At 45.1% G+C, this 18,049-nt stretch overlaps 1 protein-coding gene across 6 annotated transcripts in view; it reads right to left on the bottom strand.

Moving 5' to 3' along the window:
* Positions 1 to 476: 476 nt before the first annotated feature.
* Positions 477 to 18,049, bottom strand: part of Smyd5 (SET and MYND domain containing, class 5) — a 110,117-nt gene continuing 92,544 nt past the window's right edge. For 4 of the 6 annotated variants that reach the window (XM_089546636.1, XM_089546638.1, XM_089546635.1 and 1 more), the window contains one exon: positions 477 to 935. In XM_089546636.1, the coding sequence (XP_089402762.1) occupies positions 842 to 935 (94 nt within the window). In that variant the 3' untranslated portion in view covers positions 477 to 841. The remainder of the gene's footprint in view (positions 936 to 18,049) is intronic. The other 2 variants (XR_016283294.1, XR_016283295.1) reach the window with 1 other exon arrangement.

The raw sequence follows: 18,049 nt of genomic DNA, 5'->3' as shown, positions 1-18,049 counted from the left end.
ACTGTTCACAAAACAGGGCGTACTGGGCGCAAACTGCGCATCTCATATTTCGAGCCCAGGCGTGGAGCTGCGTAGTCAGCGAAACTGAAAACCAGGCCGGGGTCTTGTCAAGCGAAGGCCTAGGCCTTCAACACTATTATGTGATGCTTCTTCCTGGGTTTTTTCCTCCATGTGTGGCACCAAAAGAGACCGAATGACACTAAATCTTTGTGACTAGCTGTAGCAGCTTCGGTTTTGGGCACGTGCAAGTCCTGTGCTCGCATGCCCAACTGAATAATGAGCACCAAGCAGCTGGAGTTGCACAGTTTGAACATGTGCTACGCTCGACTGCGATTGGAGCCCTGTATGGTGAGCCTTTTCTGCATGGTCTCCTCTTGTCAATCCAGTCCCAGACTCCACCAACTTTAGGTGTGCTTGGGTAGCTGACAACGTTTACAATTAAAGAGACAAAAGTAACTGTTACTCATTCAACACGGTGCTGTTGCTTACTTTATATGAACACATATCCCGTGCACAGTGATTTGAGATCACAGTTGCTGGAGGTTGAAAACACTTGGCACTGCTGCCATTCACAAGACACATCCAGTCTATCTGTTCTGTCCACCACTTGCCTTGCATGAGTCTGTTGTAGTCTGTGCTACAGATGCACTTTGAGTAAAAATTAGTGCACTGGAAGTATGGAACGTAAAGGAGTCCTTCTTGATGTGCTAAATTACCCCAGTAATATTCTTAGGCACTATCACATGTTGTAGCATCCCACTATTCACATTAGACAACACATGAGAGTGCATGTAAAACTGCATGGATATATTCCAAGCACAGCCGAGCAGCACCCCCGGGGTCACTCGTCGTCCATTTCTTCATCGCTGGTCACGTCTGGCTGATCAGCTTCTGCCTGACATCTTTTGCAGGAGCACATCAGCATATGGTTTTCTCTGTGAAAGAAGAAAGCATGCTGAACTTAATTCTCAACACTGTGAAAGCAAGCAGCCAGGTCACACCCACTGGTCTTCAACTGATCCCAGACATATCTGCTGCCATGTTTGTCTTCCCTGGGGATTCACTCTAATAACAGGGCAAATCGCAATGCAAAAGCAGAGCAAAGCAAAGGGGATAACTGGGAAAAGCTGCTAAACTGCAGCTTGACAAAGCCTCTGTGTACAATTCAGCCAGCAGTTCTAGTACACGAATAATCATCATCATCATCTGCCTGTCTAGGGCCCTCTGCAGGGCAAAGGCCTCTCCCATGCCCCTCCAATTAATCCTGCCTTTTTTCAGTTGCCGCCACCCTATCCCCGCAAACTTCTTAATCTCATCCGCCCCCCTAACTTTCTGCCCCAACCTGCTAAACTTGCCACTGCTTGGAATCCACTCCGTTACCCTCAATAAGGACCAGCGGTTATCTTGCCTTCGCATTACATGCCCTGCCCAAGCCCATTTCTTCCCCTTGATTTTGACCAGGATGTCATTGACCTGCTTTTGTCCCCTCTACCAGACTGTTCTCTTCCTATCATTTTCCTTTCCATAGCTCGTCCCTAACACAAGCTGAACCCTCTTTGTTAGCCTCCACGTTTCTGCCCCATAGGTGAGCACCGGTAAGATGCAGCTGCTGCATACTTTTCTCTTGAGGGATATTGGTAAACTGTCATTCACGATCCGTGAGAAGCTGCCATTCTTACTCTTCTAGTTATTTCACTCTCGTGATCCGGATCTGTGGTCACCACCTGACCGAAGTATACGTATTCCCTTACATTATTAACACTATTTAACACTATATTCAACATTATTCTGGCACATTACAATTTATATATACAAAAAACGACCCACATCCAATCAGCACCTTGCAGTTCAAAGTACTTCAGGCAAAAAACACAAGTTTTAGATATGTACATGCTTGAAAACACATACAGTTTAACATACTCGAAAACACAAATTTTTAACACCATTCAGAAATAAAGAGCATTTCATGGCAAATCAAAGCACAGCATCTGAGAAAAGAAGCAATGGATAACAGAGGCCTCAAGATCACAAAAAAAACATACAAATACACAAAAAATAAGAATATAAATGAATGGCCATTTTGTCATCTTTACCAATGAGTGAAAGGCTATTTTGAAAAACAGCTGCATGGTATGAAATGGACCGTACGACAGTTAGGTACCACCAATGCATCATAATACGGATACAAGTGCAGGGTCAAAGGTTCATCAAAATCAGGAAACTGAGTCTGCAGGCTAGAACAGACCAGCATGACATGAAAAGGAATTCCATGGAAAGAGGTTTAAAGTGAAAAAGGTAATCGCAGGTATGTGCACAACACGAAACATTAGCAATGACACACAGGCTGCGCTCCTGACAGATTTTGAGTTTCTCTATGTCTACTTATGATGTAGCTGACCAGATTAAATGGCAGAGCAGACAAAAACAGTGTGCCATAAATTAATCAATCAACTGCTGCTGGCAGGAAGTGGTGGTGTCTATTTAGTATCCTGCAAGCCTTATTAATTTTATTGTAATATATTCAATACGTTTTTTTCATGTAAGAGTTTCCGAAAATGTTATGCCACGTGTCATAATTCCATAAACAATGCTATTTCCTCGCCTTCAGAGAAATTAGTGTTTGTGATGTGTTTTCAGTGACGGAAAGAACCATAGATTATTTCTTTGGGACCAGTTACAAACGCATCACCACAAGGCATGATCTGCCAAGAAAATCTTCCACACAACATAGCGGCAGCATTGGCACAGCCAACCTGTGAATGAAGGGAAAAAATGTTGATATAAAGAACAGGGGTCCACGAATTGATACTTTTTATGTTTGAGCAGTGATTACATATTGGCACCTGTTATGATGTGAAAAAGATAAAAACAAGATTCGATCCGCCGTGCCCTCCACAGTGCTCCAGCTTACACAATAAGGTTTCATGATGTACGCAATCAAATGCTTTGGAAAAATCAATGTAGAGTCCCAGTACAAGTTCTTTATGTTCAAAGGTCTCAGCGATTAATTATTTTTTCTGCTAATAGCGCTAATTCCCTGGTACGCCTTTCAAAAAACCATACTGATGTGGCGAGATAAGAGCGAATTTCTTTAAAAAATTGTAAAGGCACGTGCGCATTATTTTTTCCAAACCTTTTGAAAATATAGGTAGTATGGAGATGGGACAAAGTTATTTTTATCGCCTCCTTTAGTTTTTGGGAAACACTCGAGAAGTAGGTTGCAATCAGGTCTTAACTGGAGCCACCTGCATGTCATTCACATCCTGCGATTTAGGAATTTCACTGCCTGGAAAACCAATTTCAGTCTCAGATGTGGGAAAAAATGCCACACTGCTAGTAATCGCACTTGATCCGGGAAGTGGGTAGAACTGGCAGACTGCTTGAGCTGCTAGCACCAATAAAATGACCCTTAAGGTATGTCACCACCTTTTTCAAAATTTTTTTAAATTTTGAATATTAAATTTTTATTTCACATTTACCTTATAAAGCATCGTTTTATATGATATTCAAAACCAAGAAAGAGTGAAAAAATCCATGCTGGCATTTATTATTCACAAAAAAATGCCCAAACTTGGCTGTTATGCCAACCAGCAAAGCGGAAAGTTGGGCAAGTTGGATAACGTTCATGATGTAAAAAATAGCGCACAGGGAACACACGGGACGGAAAGTAAACGACGCAGACAAGCGCTTGTCTGCGTCGCTTGTCTGCGTCGTTTACTTTCCGTCCCGTGTGTTCCCTGTGCGCTATTTTTTACATCATGAATGTTATGCCAACATTCATAACTAACGAATGGAGAGCACGAATTGTAAACTTTTTGGCACAGACTTAGCCAACTAACCATACTGTGCAACCAACTAGGATCTTTGCCATCCGATAATCGGGAAAAAAGTTATAGCAAAAATGCCAAAGAAAACAAAAAAATGTGTAATTTTTGCCTGCATTCCTTGACATAAAACATGATTATATCAAAACTCATCATTCGATTTCATTTATCCTAGTTCATTGCACAGGCTAATAACAAAGGAAAGAGCGTGCAAAGTTTCATTGAAAAATATTTATTCATTTCGAAGTTATCACTGTTTGCGCAACACGAAAGTGCAAGAAATAAAGTTTTGAGAAAAACAAGATTAAAGTTTTTGAATCCTTGTAGAAACCAGATCATCATGCCCTAGGAAGTTAAAATCCTCCAGGTTCATAGCTAGGGCCCTTCTTAGCTGACAAGAGCTCTCTTTTGGCATTTGTTGCTGCCCGTCCTTTTTTGCGGAGACGTTTTTCCTCGCCCGTTGATTGACGCTGGGCCTTCATCACACGGTAATGGTCACTGGTGCAACATGCTACGCGAGTGTGGTGGCCAGATTCGATGCCTGCTTCCCTGAAAATATCTGCGGTACTTCTGTTGCCATCACTGAAGGACGAATTCGATAGCATTCAAAGCAATACCGCGAAGCGCGCGCAAAGTAAACAACTGAGACGCTTGTAGCGTCATGCACCCCCCTTGCGGAAATTTAAAGCAATGTTTAAAAGAAAAGGAAGCCTTACAAATTGCCTTTAAATAATATTTTACATATCAAACTAAAACAAAATGAAAAATTTTCAATATACGCCGTCGATTATCGCAGAGTTATCATTTTCTGTTACCAAACCACATCAGTTTCGGTTTCAGAACTGTTCACTAGCTGTTCGAAAGTTGGCTATAACTTTTTAACAAAATAAGATACGAACATTATTCTTGCTGCAAAACATTTTTGAATGTTTGGGGATTCCCAAAATACAAAAAGGAAAAAATGTCATTTTTCTAAAAAAACGTCTTTTCAAAGGTGGTGACATACCTTAAGCACACAAGAAAGCTCTTTGCCAGTCACAACAGTATCACCCACATTCAAGTCTCTGAGTACAGTTTGACTTGTACTTGGCAGAAAACTTAAATGCTTCCATACCAAATCAGTATTTTTAATTGTGTCATTGAAATGGGCCATTCATTATAAGCCGGTACTTAGCATTCTTAAGCTTAACATTTAAACATTCCCTGAATGACTTAAAAACTCTTGACACATCCTTTGACATTACAAAATTCTAGTATATTTATCCTTAAATTTAATTTGAGCTAGAAGGTAGCTTGTATAAAAGAACATCTTGCTGGGCAAGTTGGTAGCTGTTCATCTTTAGTAACAGGTGCGAAAAAAGACAGAACACAAGACAGAAACACGGGACGAAGCGCTTTGTCCCGTGTTTCTGTCTTGTGCTCTGTCTTTTTTCGCGCCTGCAACCAAAGATGAAAGGTACCTTGTAATTCGCAGCTTCCGTGACTTTTTGTAGCTAATGCATGACAGATACGGAAAATGTTTTTTTGTATAGGACTGACACGAAAGTGTCACAGATGAAATCAACATGAGGTTTTTCAAGAACACAAGCCCAGTCATGGGCTTGAATATCAGCATAAAAACTGAACCATTAGTGATATTGTTATGGGGTGGCAAGCGAAAGAACAAAGCAACATGATGCCATGCTGTATATAGGCCTATGGGCCACCACTATTTTGAAAAAGCCCTGGAGGTGCGCCTCTCTGGGCTACTGTTTGGTCCTGAATAAGTGCAAAAATAGTCGTAGTAGTAGTAGTAGTAGTAGTAGTATGTTTATTTGGCAATATTACATACAATATGCCCTCGAGGTGAGGCTAAAGGAGGTAGACCAAGCATGCCTCCTGACAAGGCCTACACCCCGAATCAACACATCATGGAAACGGGGGCTGAATGGACAAAAGATAAAAAAACAATGAGCAAGCATGATCACAATAGAAAATAGTTAATGATAGACAATAATAAATATCAATTAACAATAAACAAAACATTTCATAATATGCACAATAAAAAAAATAAAAAGCAGAAGACAAACACACACTCAAAAAACTAAGTATACAGAATTAGCTGAAATTTAACCGGGGGGGGGGGGGGGGGAAATAATCGTCAGTTTTTTTTAAAATACAGACACACTACAACTTTCTAAAGCAATCTGAATAAGAGACTGGCAGGCATTACACAATGTTATAATTTGATAATCGGTTGTTTGTTTACCATAATTTGTTCTGGGTCTTGCAGTAGATAGGGCAACGGAACGTAGACCATACGCAACGTTTCTTGAATTATAAGTATTAGAAAAAGAGGTAAAGTCATGCTTGACTGTATAAAAAATGTGAAGAGCCAAACTAAAATTGTATGAATGAAAGAAATTGCGAACATGAAATGTGTCGAAAAGATTTGCTTCAACAGATGAACTTGAACTTAATAAACGTAGAGCTCTTTTCTGGAGAGAAAGCAATTTGTATGAATCAGTTTTGTTGCATGTACCCCACACTAGGTTGCAATACACCAGGTGAGAATGAACAAGGGCAAAATATAACTGTTTTTTAACTTGTAGTGGGAGGAGATGTCTAACACGATAAATAACATAAATAGATCTGGCCATTTTTAGTCTAATGTAGTTTATATGATCAGTCCAACCCAAATCGCTGCGAAAAAACACACCAAGGAACCGGCAACTATGAACTTGCTCGATGTTAAAGTCATTAAAAAATAGTTTGATGTGATGATCTAATGGTTTGTTTTTTGGATGGAAGAGCATAAACTTTGTTTTGTTTACGTTTAATTGAAGTTGATTAACATAGAGCCAAACTGCTAGCTCCTCAAGCCAGGCATTACATTGGTGTTCAAGTACTTGAAGACTGGAGCCGGAAAAAAAGACATTAGTATCGTCGGCATACATCATGATATTAGGAGTTAATGGAATGTTTACAATGTCATTAATACAGAGAATAAATAAAAGTGGTCCCAAAATTGAACCCTGAGAGACACCGAATTTTATCATACCCAAACTGGATTTTACATCATGAATGTGAGTGTACTGTATCCGTGCAGTTAGATAACTTTCTAAAAGTGAATTTGCCACTGCACAGATCCCGTAAGTCTTTAATTTATGGAGCAGTATTGTATGTTGCACAGAATCGAAAGCTTTGCGCAGATCAAGAAAAACTCCAACAAAAAAAAGCTTAGTTTCAAAATTGTTAATTATAGAGTTCTTAATATCTAACAGAGCAGATTCTGTTTGATTTACCAGCCTGAAAGCCATACTGTTGGGGACAGATAAGATGTTTAGCTTGTAAGAAATTGTTTAGTCCCCTGTAGAGTACACGCTCAGCTAACTTCGAAAACAGAGGCAGTACCGAAATAGGACGGTAATTATTTGGGTCATTTTTGTTGCCTCCTTTGAATAAAACGGTAATGCGAGCGACTTTTAATTTGCTAGGGAATACACCAGAAAGTAGCATTCTGTTACAAATATGCGTAAGAGGGCCAGCAATAATATTTACAGCACATTTGATAGCAAAAGCAGCAACTTCGTCATCTCCAGGTGAGCAGGTGTTCCTAAAAGAATTCATGATAGAAACAACTTCATCCACTGAAGTAGGGGACAAAAATATAGATTCTGTACTGCAAGAGGGTAAGTATGAGTCTACAGTCCGAGTTGAACGACAGCTAGCAGAGGGTCGGTATGCTCCGGCAGCTAAAAAGTGTTCATTCAGCATATTGCCAAGTGAAACTCCAGCATAATTCACCCCATTGACTTTCAGCTCAGAGGGAAAATAATTCTTCCTGTTCCCTATAATAACGTTAATACCTTGCCAAAGTAATTTAGGATTGTGTAAGACTGACGAAAACTTATTAATATAGAAAAAAGATTTAGCCTTCTTTAGATCTGAGTTTAATTTATTTTGAAACTTCTTAAACTTAACTAAATCATCCGGGCATCGCGTTTCCAAAAAACGAGAGAACATTTTGTTCTTTTCTTTAATTTGTTTCAAAAGTGCTCCTGTCATCCATTCTTTTCTAGCCTTTCTATGTTTTTTTATAGTTTGAGTTGGGAACGCAGCGTAATAGCATTCAAGCAGCTTCTGAATAGATATATCATAAGCACGGGACGAGTCATTTTCCCCATATACATCTACCCAATTAATTGTAGACGACAAGTGACAAATATCTGGAGATGCTCTTTTCATCATTAACTCTACGAGCGTGAACGGGTTTATTCGATTTGGTCGTATCAGGAAAAAGTGAAAAGAAAGGCAAGTGATCACTGATCCCAGAAGAAAAAACACCGGATATGCAACTCTGAGGCGGGAAATTAGTGAAACACAAATCAATTAATGTTTCAGAGTGCAAGGATATGCGAGTAGGCAATTCAATAGTATTGTCACAACCATTAGACAGCATTATTTCATTTAAATTAATCTTCAGAGCGTTATCCTCCAAAAAGTTAATACTGAAGTCACCTAACACAATGATACGCCAGTTGTTTTGGTTTGCAAACTTCAGAAAACAATCAATGAAGCGAAAAAAATTGTCAGAATTTCCTTGAGGGGGGCGATACACAACCATAATAGTAACTCTATAAAAAGCAATGCAGACAGTTTCAAAATCAGTACAAACAAGTGAATAATCTGACAAGACCTCAAAGCACAAATGATTTTGCACATATAAAGATACACCACCACCACGGTTTCCATCTCGAAATACTGAAATGGGTTTGTAACCAGGAAACTCGCTGACATCTGCATTTGAGGTAAACCATGTTTCAGTGAAGGCAATAAGGTCAAAATTAAAGTTCAGTTTAGTTAATTCAGCTTCTACTCCTTCTGATTTATTTTTTAGGCTCTGACAGTTCAAGTGGTAAAGAGATAGTGTGTTGCGAGGATTGTAAGCACCGTCCTTTAGAAAGTCGGTGACTGACTCGGCAGTATAATAAGCCATTGTTGAGCAGGTGTACTGCGCAGTCTCGCAGCAACAGTGATTAAACCATCTTATCAATGTCCTCCTCACAAGCGATCCTGATGGCTCGCGCACCAGGTTGCTTTTGAGCGTAGATCTTTCCTTCCTTTGACCAGACGAAAGCGTACTTCATTTCCTTAGCCTTCATTTTAACGAGCCACAGTAAATTCCTGCTAGAAGCCGTCAGGTTATCAAAGAATCGAATGTCATCTTCGCATTCTTTGCACTTTGAAATCCAGTCTGTTTTTGCGGATCAGTTGGCAAAACAGATCAAAACCACAGGCACCTTGTCAGGTTGAGATGGAAGGCGGTGTAGCCCTTCAATGTCCTTTGCTACAAGTGTGGGCAAGTCAAGCTTCACAGCAAGGCTATTTACTTTGCTCAGTAAATCTTCACCATCTGTCACAGGCATTCCATGTATTTCCATGTTTTGCCGCCTACAGTACTGGCTCAGGTCGTTCAATTCCTGATGCAGTTTTCGAATTTGCTGCCCGTCCTGGTTTGCCTCAATGTCATCAACTCTCTTACGTAAGAACTCGATTTCCTTGTCATGCCTATTAGATACTTCGAGCAATTTGTCATACGTGTCAGACATGTTGTACAGACATTTCAATGCTTGAAACGGTTTCCTTCAAAGATGTCAGATCATCCGCTTTGGCCGTGAGATTTGCCAAAGACTTACTAATCTCAGCAAGCTGTTTGCATAAGACAGCAGAAGATGCATTACTGCTGCTATCATGACTGCGAGACGCCGAAGATCGACATGTCAAGCATTTCAGGGCTTTTCTTAATTCAGCATTTTTTTGCTTTGAAACTCCGCTCCCCAACCACTGCACACTTCCCTATATGAAACCTTTGACAGCAATCCGCACAAGTCATAAATTCTTCACCATCTATAAGGTCTTCGTAGCATGCAGAACAAGGATCAAAATTTTCAGATGACATTGCAAGCAAGACACCAGACCATGGGCAGCAGTGGCAGCAGTGGCGGCAGTATGCACTGGCAGCTTAGCAACAGTAAGAAAAGACAACTAACCTGCAAATTCAAAACAGTTGTTTGAGCACTCTTGTGCAGCAACGCGCCACCGCTGCCCGATGTGTGAAGGCTCTCGACGACTTGCATAGCTTTATAGCCAGAAGGAAGGGGCGTATCTTCACGTGATGACAGCACGATAGGCACACGGTGCGTCAACGAAGCCAGCAGAATGCTGATAGCGCTTGATACGGAAATTCTTACAGACGGACAGCAGCGAAGGAACTGCAAATTCAAAACAGTTGTTTGAGCACTCTTGTGCAGCAACGCGCCACCGCTGCCCGATGTGTGAAGGCTCTCGATGACTTGCGCAGCTTTATAGCCAGAAGGAAGGGGCGTATCTTCACGTGATGACAGCACGATAGGCACACGGTGTGTCAACGAAGCCAGCAGAATGCTGATAGCACTTGATACGGAAATTGTTACAGACGGACAGCAGCGAAGGAACTGCAAATTCAAAACAGTTGTTTGAGCACTCTTGTGCAGCAACGCGCCACCGCTGCCCGATGTGTGAAGGCTCTCGATGACTTGCGCAGCTTTATAGCCAGAAGGAAGGGGCGTATCTTCACGTGATGACAGCACGATAGGCACACGGTGTGTCAACGAAGCCAGCAGAATGCTGATAGCACTTGATACGGAAATTGTTACAGACGGACAGCAGCGAAGGAACTGCAAATTCAAAACAGTTGTTTGAGCACTCTTGTGCAGCAACGCGCCACCGCTGCCCGATGTGTGAAGGCTCTCGATGACTTGCGCAGCTTTATAGGCACCCTGCACCCGCCAGGCACCGCCACCGTCGAGGCTGCGTTCAGCTCCCCCGTGCGGCCAGTTTCTCGTCCCTGTCAGGAAGGCTCGCCCCGCGACTGCAAAGGGATGGCGTCTGCTAGCGGCTGCCGCTGTTCGTGGAGGCGGGATTTCGACCTATCCATTCATGAGGGTGAAAAATTCTTTCGAGGAGCGAACGTCAGGAAAGGAACGAAGCTTTTTGAAGCAGGCCGTGTACACTATGTGAGAGAGGTGGTGTCGTGCGACGGCAGCGAAGTAGCAGCTCGGTGCATTGCGCAGACAAGCATCACTGCGCCACCGAAAACGATCAAATTAACGCTAAGAAATATTTCTATATAATGCCTGTCAGCGCTGCACTCTCACTGAGTTTTTTTTTTATGTAGCTATCTTCCAGTAGATAGCTTGTTGCCGCGAATTGCAGTTGCAAGGCAGGCAAATGTAAACCCGCTGCTGCCGTTGCTGTGTTTTTGGAGCGGTATGAAACGCTCTCCAAAACGAGCCGCCAGCAAGCCTGGGGTGTTCCTGCATTTAAAAAGGCTTGCCCTAAACTTTCAAAGACGGCCAGGCGGCATAGCATTGGAGGTAATTAGGAAACTCCAGTTTTTGAGCGAACGACGCAAACCTGACTTCATAACATTCTCTTTTGCCGCACCTTCGGTGTGCGCACTGAAAGTCATGCGGATAACGTCAAACTGTTTGATTTGGCTTCTGCAAAAAAGGTATCCCAGCTAATTCATGCAGGATTCTTGCCGAAAGCTTGTGCTCAAGAAGCGGAATTTCATTTCAAGCTTTGTTTAATGTCAAGTGTCCTGAATATTCGACATTTAGATATATGTTTATTGTAGAAAATTATCACCCAGTCCTTCAGATGTGGAGCAAAGATTTATCAGGAACATGTTGCCATTGCCCCTTAAAAAGTGCCTTTAACTGTCGAAAAAGACGCTGGACGACAAGGCGCAGTGGAAGTGAGCAAGGATTCCGCGCATAACTGGAACTAAGGGAAACGATTCTTTACTGCGCAAAGTTTGGGCTCCTTCAGGTGTGACTGCGGGCGAGTTTCGGCGTGGCTTTTTAAGCTTACATATTGTTGACAGCCAAATCAGTGACCGGAAATCGTGGGTGCAAGAAGAGGGAAGGGTTCCCAGAGAGCCATTAGCATTCCTCCGAGTCTGCTGAATTTGCCATGACTCAAAAAACTGTCTAGGAGGTAATGCACGAGTCAAGCAAGCGCATTCCGCACGGGTTTGACCGTTGTTTGACCAGAAACCGCGCGCACGTGTTGCCCGTCGCGAAGGGTGGGCCGTCTCAAATGTCAAGCTGGAAAATCCATAAAATCTTGTCCGAGGCGAATTTATATATGTATTATTGCATCCTACAACACAGCAATGTGTCCTGCTGTTGTTATGTGCCATTTTGTGCTCGAGAAGGAGGCGTACAACTGCTTCGCGACAGCGCGCGCAACACAGCGGGAGCTGTCGGACTGCCCCCGCCTTCCTGACAGGGACGCGCGCGCCGCCGCCAGTGGCGCACGCGTCGCGCTTGAGTTAGATGCGCAGGGTGCCTATAGCCAGAAGAAAGGGGCGTATCTTCACGTGATGACAGCACGATAGGCACACGGTGCGTCAACGAAGCCAGCAGAATGCTGATAGCGCTTGATACGGAAATTGTTACAGACGGACAGCAGCGAAGGAACTGCAAATTCAAAACAGTTGTTTGAGCACTCTTGTGCAGTAACGCGCCACCGCTGCCCGATGTGTGAAGGCTCTTGATGACTTGCGCAGCTTTATAGCCAGAAGGAAGGGGCGTATCTTCACGTGATGACAGCACGATAGGCACACGGTGCGTCAACGAAGCCAGCAGAATGCTGATAGCACTTGATACGGAAATTGTTACAGACGGACAGCAGCGAAGGAACTGCAAATTCAAAACAGTTGTTTGAGCACTCTTGTGCAGCAACGCGCCACCGCTGCCCGATGTGTGAAGGCTCTTGATGACTTGCGCAGCTTTATAGCCAGAAGGAAGGGGCGTATCTTCACGTGATGACAGCACGATAGGCACACGGTGCGTCAACGAAGCCAGCAGAATGCTGATAGCGCTTGATACGGAAATTCTTACAGACGGACAGCAGCGAAGGAACTGCAAATTCAAAACAGTTGTTTGAGCACTCTTGTGCAGTAACGCGCCACCGCTGCCCGATGTGTGAAGGCTCTTGATGACTTGCGCAGCTTTATAGCCAGAAGGAAGGGGCGTATCTTCACGTGATGACAGCACGATAGGCACACGGTGCGTCAACGAAGCCAGCAGAATGCTGATAGCGCTTGATACGGAAATTGTTACAGACGGACAGCAGCGAAGGAACTGCAAATTCAAAACAGTTGTTTGAGCACTCTTGTGCAGTAACGCGCCACCGCTGCCCGATGTGTGAAGGCTCTTGATGACTTGCGCAGCTTTATAGCCAGAAGGAAGGGGCGTATCTTCACGTGATGACAGCACGATAGGCACACGGTGCGTCAACGAAGCCAGCAAAATGCTGATAGCACTTGATACGGAAATTGTTACAGACGGACAGCAGCGAAGGAACTGCAAATTCAAAACAGTTGTTTGAGCACTCTTGTGCAGCAACGCGCCACCGCTGCCCGATGTGTGAAGGCTCTCGATGATTTGCGCAGCTTTATAGCCAGAAGGAAGGGGCGTATCTTCATGTGATGACAGCACGATAGGCACACGGTGCGTCAACGAAGCCAGCAGAATGCTGATAGCGCTTGATACGGAAATTCTTACAGACGGACAGCAGCGAAGGAACTGCAAATTCAAAACGCGCCACCGCTGCCCGATGTGTGAAGGCTCTCGATGACTTGCGCAGCTTTATAGCCAGAAGGAAGGGGCGTATCTTCACGTGATGACAGCACGATAGGCACACGGTGCGTCAACGAAGCCAGCAGAATGCTGATAGCGCTAGATACGGAAATTCTTACAGACGGACAGCAGCGAAGGAACTGCAAATTCAGAACAGTTGTTTGAGCACTCTTGTGCAGCAACACGCCACCGCCACCGCTGCCCGACGTGTCAAATAGAAAAGTGATCGCTAATTCTACACACAAGGCTGCCAGGTTTACCTCACTTTCTTCCCAAGATATCGATCAGAGCTAGTGAAGATGATGGCGTACGTGTAGGCTCATTGATGAGAGTTATAAAGCCATATGCATTGTGGGGACATGCTTTACTCATCCCCTATGGTTCGCTTCCCCGCCATGCACCCTTCTTAGCTGTGTTAGCTACTTCAACTAACAAGGGAGGGTGCTGGCTTCGCAACGCCATGAGCGCCACGAATGCGTTTGCTGCGCAGACGGCCCTCTTTGGCTCATAGGGAAGCGTGCTGACGTTCACGCTCTGCTCTTCGTCGGCGGGGCGAATGGCAAAGCCTCGTGGAGGGGGGGAACATTCTTCCACAGCTCGTCCCGTCCGGCCTCGGAGCTTCCCTCTTGCCCTAGCGTGGGTGAACATTCGCTCGTAACCGTGCTGATGAGTCGGACGTCCTCGATTCCTCAGCGTATTTTGTTGCTAGCTGGCGTTATCTTTCTTGTAGCAATAAATGCCTTCAGAAGAATGGCCTGAGGGGCGAGTTGGTGCATGATGAAATGAACGGCGGCGCAACAAGGACACTAACAAGAGAGGGGACACCACATGTGTGCATGTGGTGTCCCCTCTCTTGTTAGTGTCCTTGTTGCGCCGCCGTTCATTTCATTAATAAATGCCTTGTTTGTGTCAGCCAGTGTGTCGTTCCTTTGTTCCCTGGGAGCAAGGCCCGCTGTGGTCAGCATGCGCTCGGTAGCGTACGCGACCATGGGGTGGGGTCCCGCAGTTTTGAACTGGGTCAGCGTTGGTTAAACAGGGAGAACGTGTTTAGCTCCCCAATTAAAGCCCTACAGCATCAAAAACCGATAGTGGATAGTAGTGAAATTATTTGCACGCTCTTTCAAACGTGTATTAATGCATTGCCCAGTCTGCCCAATATGCACTTGTCCGCGTGACATTGGGATTTTATAAACTACCTCATCAACAAAGTATGTATGTGCCATGAAAGAACAAAGTATGTGCCATGTGCAGATGAGAGAGAGACTTTAATGAATAATGGAGATGCCAGGCCCATAACCACGCAGGCATCTCCATTATTCATTAGTCTCTCTCTCTCTCATTTGCACATGACACATACTTTGTCTCGTGCTTAACCCCACAGATTATTTCAGATTCTTTTAGTTGTGCTCAGCCTTTTTGTTCCAAAATCACATAAACCATTTTAAGTTTCTTGGGCACAGAGAAAACAACCCGCACGTCATATTGTGACGAAGACGAAGCTGGCAGTGGCGCGGGACGGAGCGCTCGCGCGAGCACGTAAAGCAGATCGGCCGGTCGTCAGGGGTACGCCACTCATCCGGATTCCGATACCTTGTGTAACTTGGGACGAAGGTGTTGCGGGCCGTAGCAGTAGCGACCATGGGAGAGATGGGGCTCGCACTCCGAGGTTCGACGGGATGATGGCTGGAGAGCATGCCCAAGTTGGCGACCTCCTGGCGGACGACAGCTTGAATGAGGGATATTGTGGCCAGGGTGTTGTCCGACAAAGGCGCGTTGGTTGTAACAGGAGCCAGGGCCTCCAGTTCACGGCGCACGATGCGAGTCACGTTGTCAGGGTTTGAAGGCTGCCTCAGTGTCGGCAGATCCTCGCACATGGAACTGGCAGCTGTGTTAGGCAGGCGGTCAAAGCGGTGTGCAATGCGCCGGTGCTTGGCCTGCTCGAAGCGTCGACACACCTGCAGAACGGAGTCAACCGTAGAGCAGTCCCGGCATAGAAGAAGGTGGAAGGCATCGTCGGCAATGCCTTTAAGAATGTGGCCTACCTTGTCGTCTTCGGTCATGTTGGGATCGACCTTTCGGCACAGTGCCAAGACGTCTTGAATGTATGTAATATATGATGGTATATTTGGTGTGAGGTGCTGAGGTCCCTTCATCGCCATCCTGGTCACGGAGATTCGGCGTCCTGCGCCTGCCGTGGACGTCGGCCGTGGGTACCTGGTCCGCCCCGCACGGCCTTGCCCCAGCCCGCCCGACCTGAACCGACCTCGCCGCTCACCCCAGCCCCGTCCCCCGCCCGGACCACAAGACACGACGACCCAAGACCCAACCGACCCAAGACCCTGCCCACAAATGAGGACACCGCCCCCCTGCCCCTGCCGTTCGGTGTGTCCAAGGGCCTCGGCCGTCAGCTCCTGGCACCCTACGGCCCGGATGCTTCGTGGACCGGGACTCATTCTCTCATCTTTCTCATCGTGGCGGCCAGCACTGCACCATCTTCTACATACTGTTCGATCCTTCACTCAAGACCATCGCCATTCCGCCGTCTGTTCGTCACCGATCGGGACGATCGCTCGGAGGCCCCAGGTAGTGTGACGAAGACGAAGCTGGCAGTGGCGCGGGACGGAGCGCTCGCGCTAGGCCAGCGGCCATTAAATCATCTCTCGTTCATGGTTCACCATGCCCCATTCTTCGGCTGGCTGCCACATAACAATATCTTTTTGCCACATTTTTCAGATTATGTGACAGACTGCGTACATAAGGGAGAATGGCAAACTTCTTTCTTTCCTTCTCTTTTCTGGACTATGCCCCAGAGCTGAATTCCTAAGCTTTTTGGCCGTCTTATTACGGCTCAATAAGACAACGTCACCTTGTCTTTTAATTTGCTCACTGCAGCTTTTGGGTGTTCGCATTGGATCTAGAGTGGCGCCAGTGATAAGCGATATTTTTTTGTTGATCGTGGCATTTGAAAAAATACGTCAGGAATGGCGTCATGCATTTTTCATTATGTCGATGACTGCTTAACTTTTTTGGGCGCATGACTGATGCACTAAAAGTATTTAAAGAAAATGCTCTGGAGTTCACTGCTGATGTCAGGAGCCGGGACGGCAAAGAGCGCTGGCGAAGCAAGGTGAGCAGTCCGTTTCCTGGGGCGAGGGGAAGACCGAGCGAGGAAACATGCCGGAAGAACCATTTAGCATACCTCCGTGGTCGGTCTACGGCGTCGGCCTGGCCGCGCGCATTCCCCTCCAGTTCGGCCGCGATGCCCGCGGCAGAGGTGGTGGCGGCTGCTGCCGCAGTCACACTATCAACGCGATTGCGAAGCATTTCTTTATGTTTACGACTTACGACTTTACGCTGACGACTTTATGTTAACGCTGTTTTCTGTAAACGTTATCAAGGTGTTTGTACCTACATTTATTTCTTATTTTGGTTTTTGTTCTGCAGAGTCCTTTCGGCTCATTTCGCGAAAACCTGGACGTAACCAAAAATCTCAGACTTTTTAAAATTTCATTATGACCAGGTTTAACTCCAGAGCCAATTTAATTTTCATTGACTTTGAAAAAGCGTTTGACCGGCATGGCAATCTTTTGTTAAAAATAAGGTGGTTGTTGAATAACCGGCAAGTAGTACAATGGTTAGATTCCTACCTTAAACAGCGGCATCAGTTTGTTCAGATATCTGAATCTCACTCCACAAAAGCGCCGGTACTTTCAGGAGTCCCCCAGGGCTCAGTCCTTGGGCCGCTTCTCTTCCTTATTTATTTGAACGACCTGTCCTTCAACTCACACATACGTTGTCGGTTCTTCGCCGACGACCACTGTGCTATATACCACAGTATCACATCAGTCGAAGACCAGACACACCTAAGCAACTACTTAACCGCAGTTTCCAGCTGGTTTGTACTTGGCAAATGGGTATAAACAGTTCCAAATGCAGAAAAATGACAGTAACACGAAAGAAACAACCACTCCAATGCACATACAAAATCACTGGCCTTCCGATCAACTCAGTTACTCAGGTGAAATATCTTGGGGTAACCATGACATCCAACCTCAACTGGAGTGTACACATCCAGTCCATTGTCTCAGCAGCGTCCAAAAAACTTGGGTTATTAAAGCACCGCCTAAAGCATTGCACGAGCAAAACTAAACTGACAGCATACACATCACTTGTGCGTCCAGTGCTCAAATACGTCGACGCTGCACACAAAACGGATATAACAATTCTTGAAGGCGTCGAGAGGAAAGCACTCCGGTTTATTTATCCCGCTTATGGTCGGCAGGTCTCGGTATCTGATTTGCTCAGCAGATCTGGGCTTCCCACGCTTGAATCCCGTCGCAAGCAGCACCGACTAAAAATGTTGTTCAGTATCAAACGTAATAATCAAAACTGAATTTTCAGAGTGACATGCAACACAACACGCCCCACCCACAACAAACACGAAAGGACTGTCTTGATGCCACGATGCCGAACAAAGCATATTCTTGTTCCTTCTTTCCACGCACCATTTCCGAATGAAACCGACTGCCAAGCGATATCACCAACCTGGTATCT

This window comes from Amblyomma mixtum, chromosome 5, assembly GCF_055824585.1.
Source record: "Amblyomma mixtum isolate Tamu chromosome 5, ASM5582458v1, whole genome shotgun sequence".
Lineage (NCBI taxonomy): Eukaryota > Metazoa > Arthropoda > Arachnida > Ixodida > Ixodidae > Amblyomma > Amblyomma mixtum.
The sequence above is the reverse complement of the archived record's forward strand: the minus strand, read 5'-3'. Positions and strand labels throughout refer to the sequence as shown.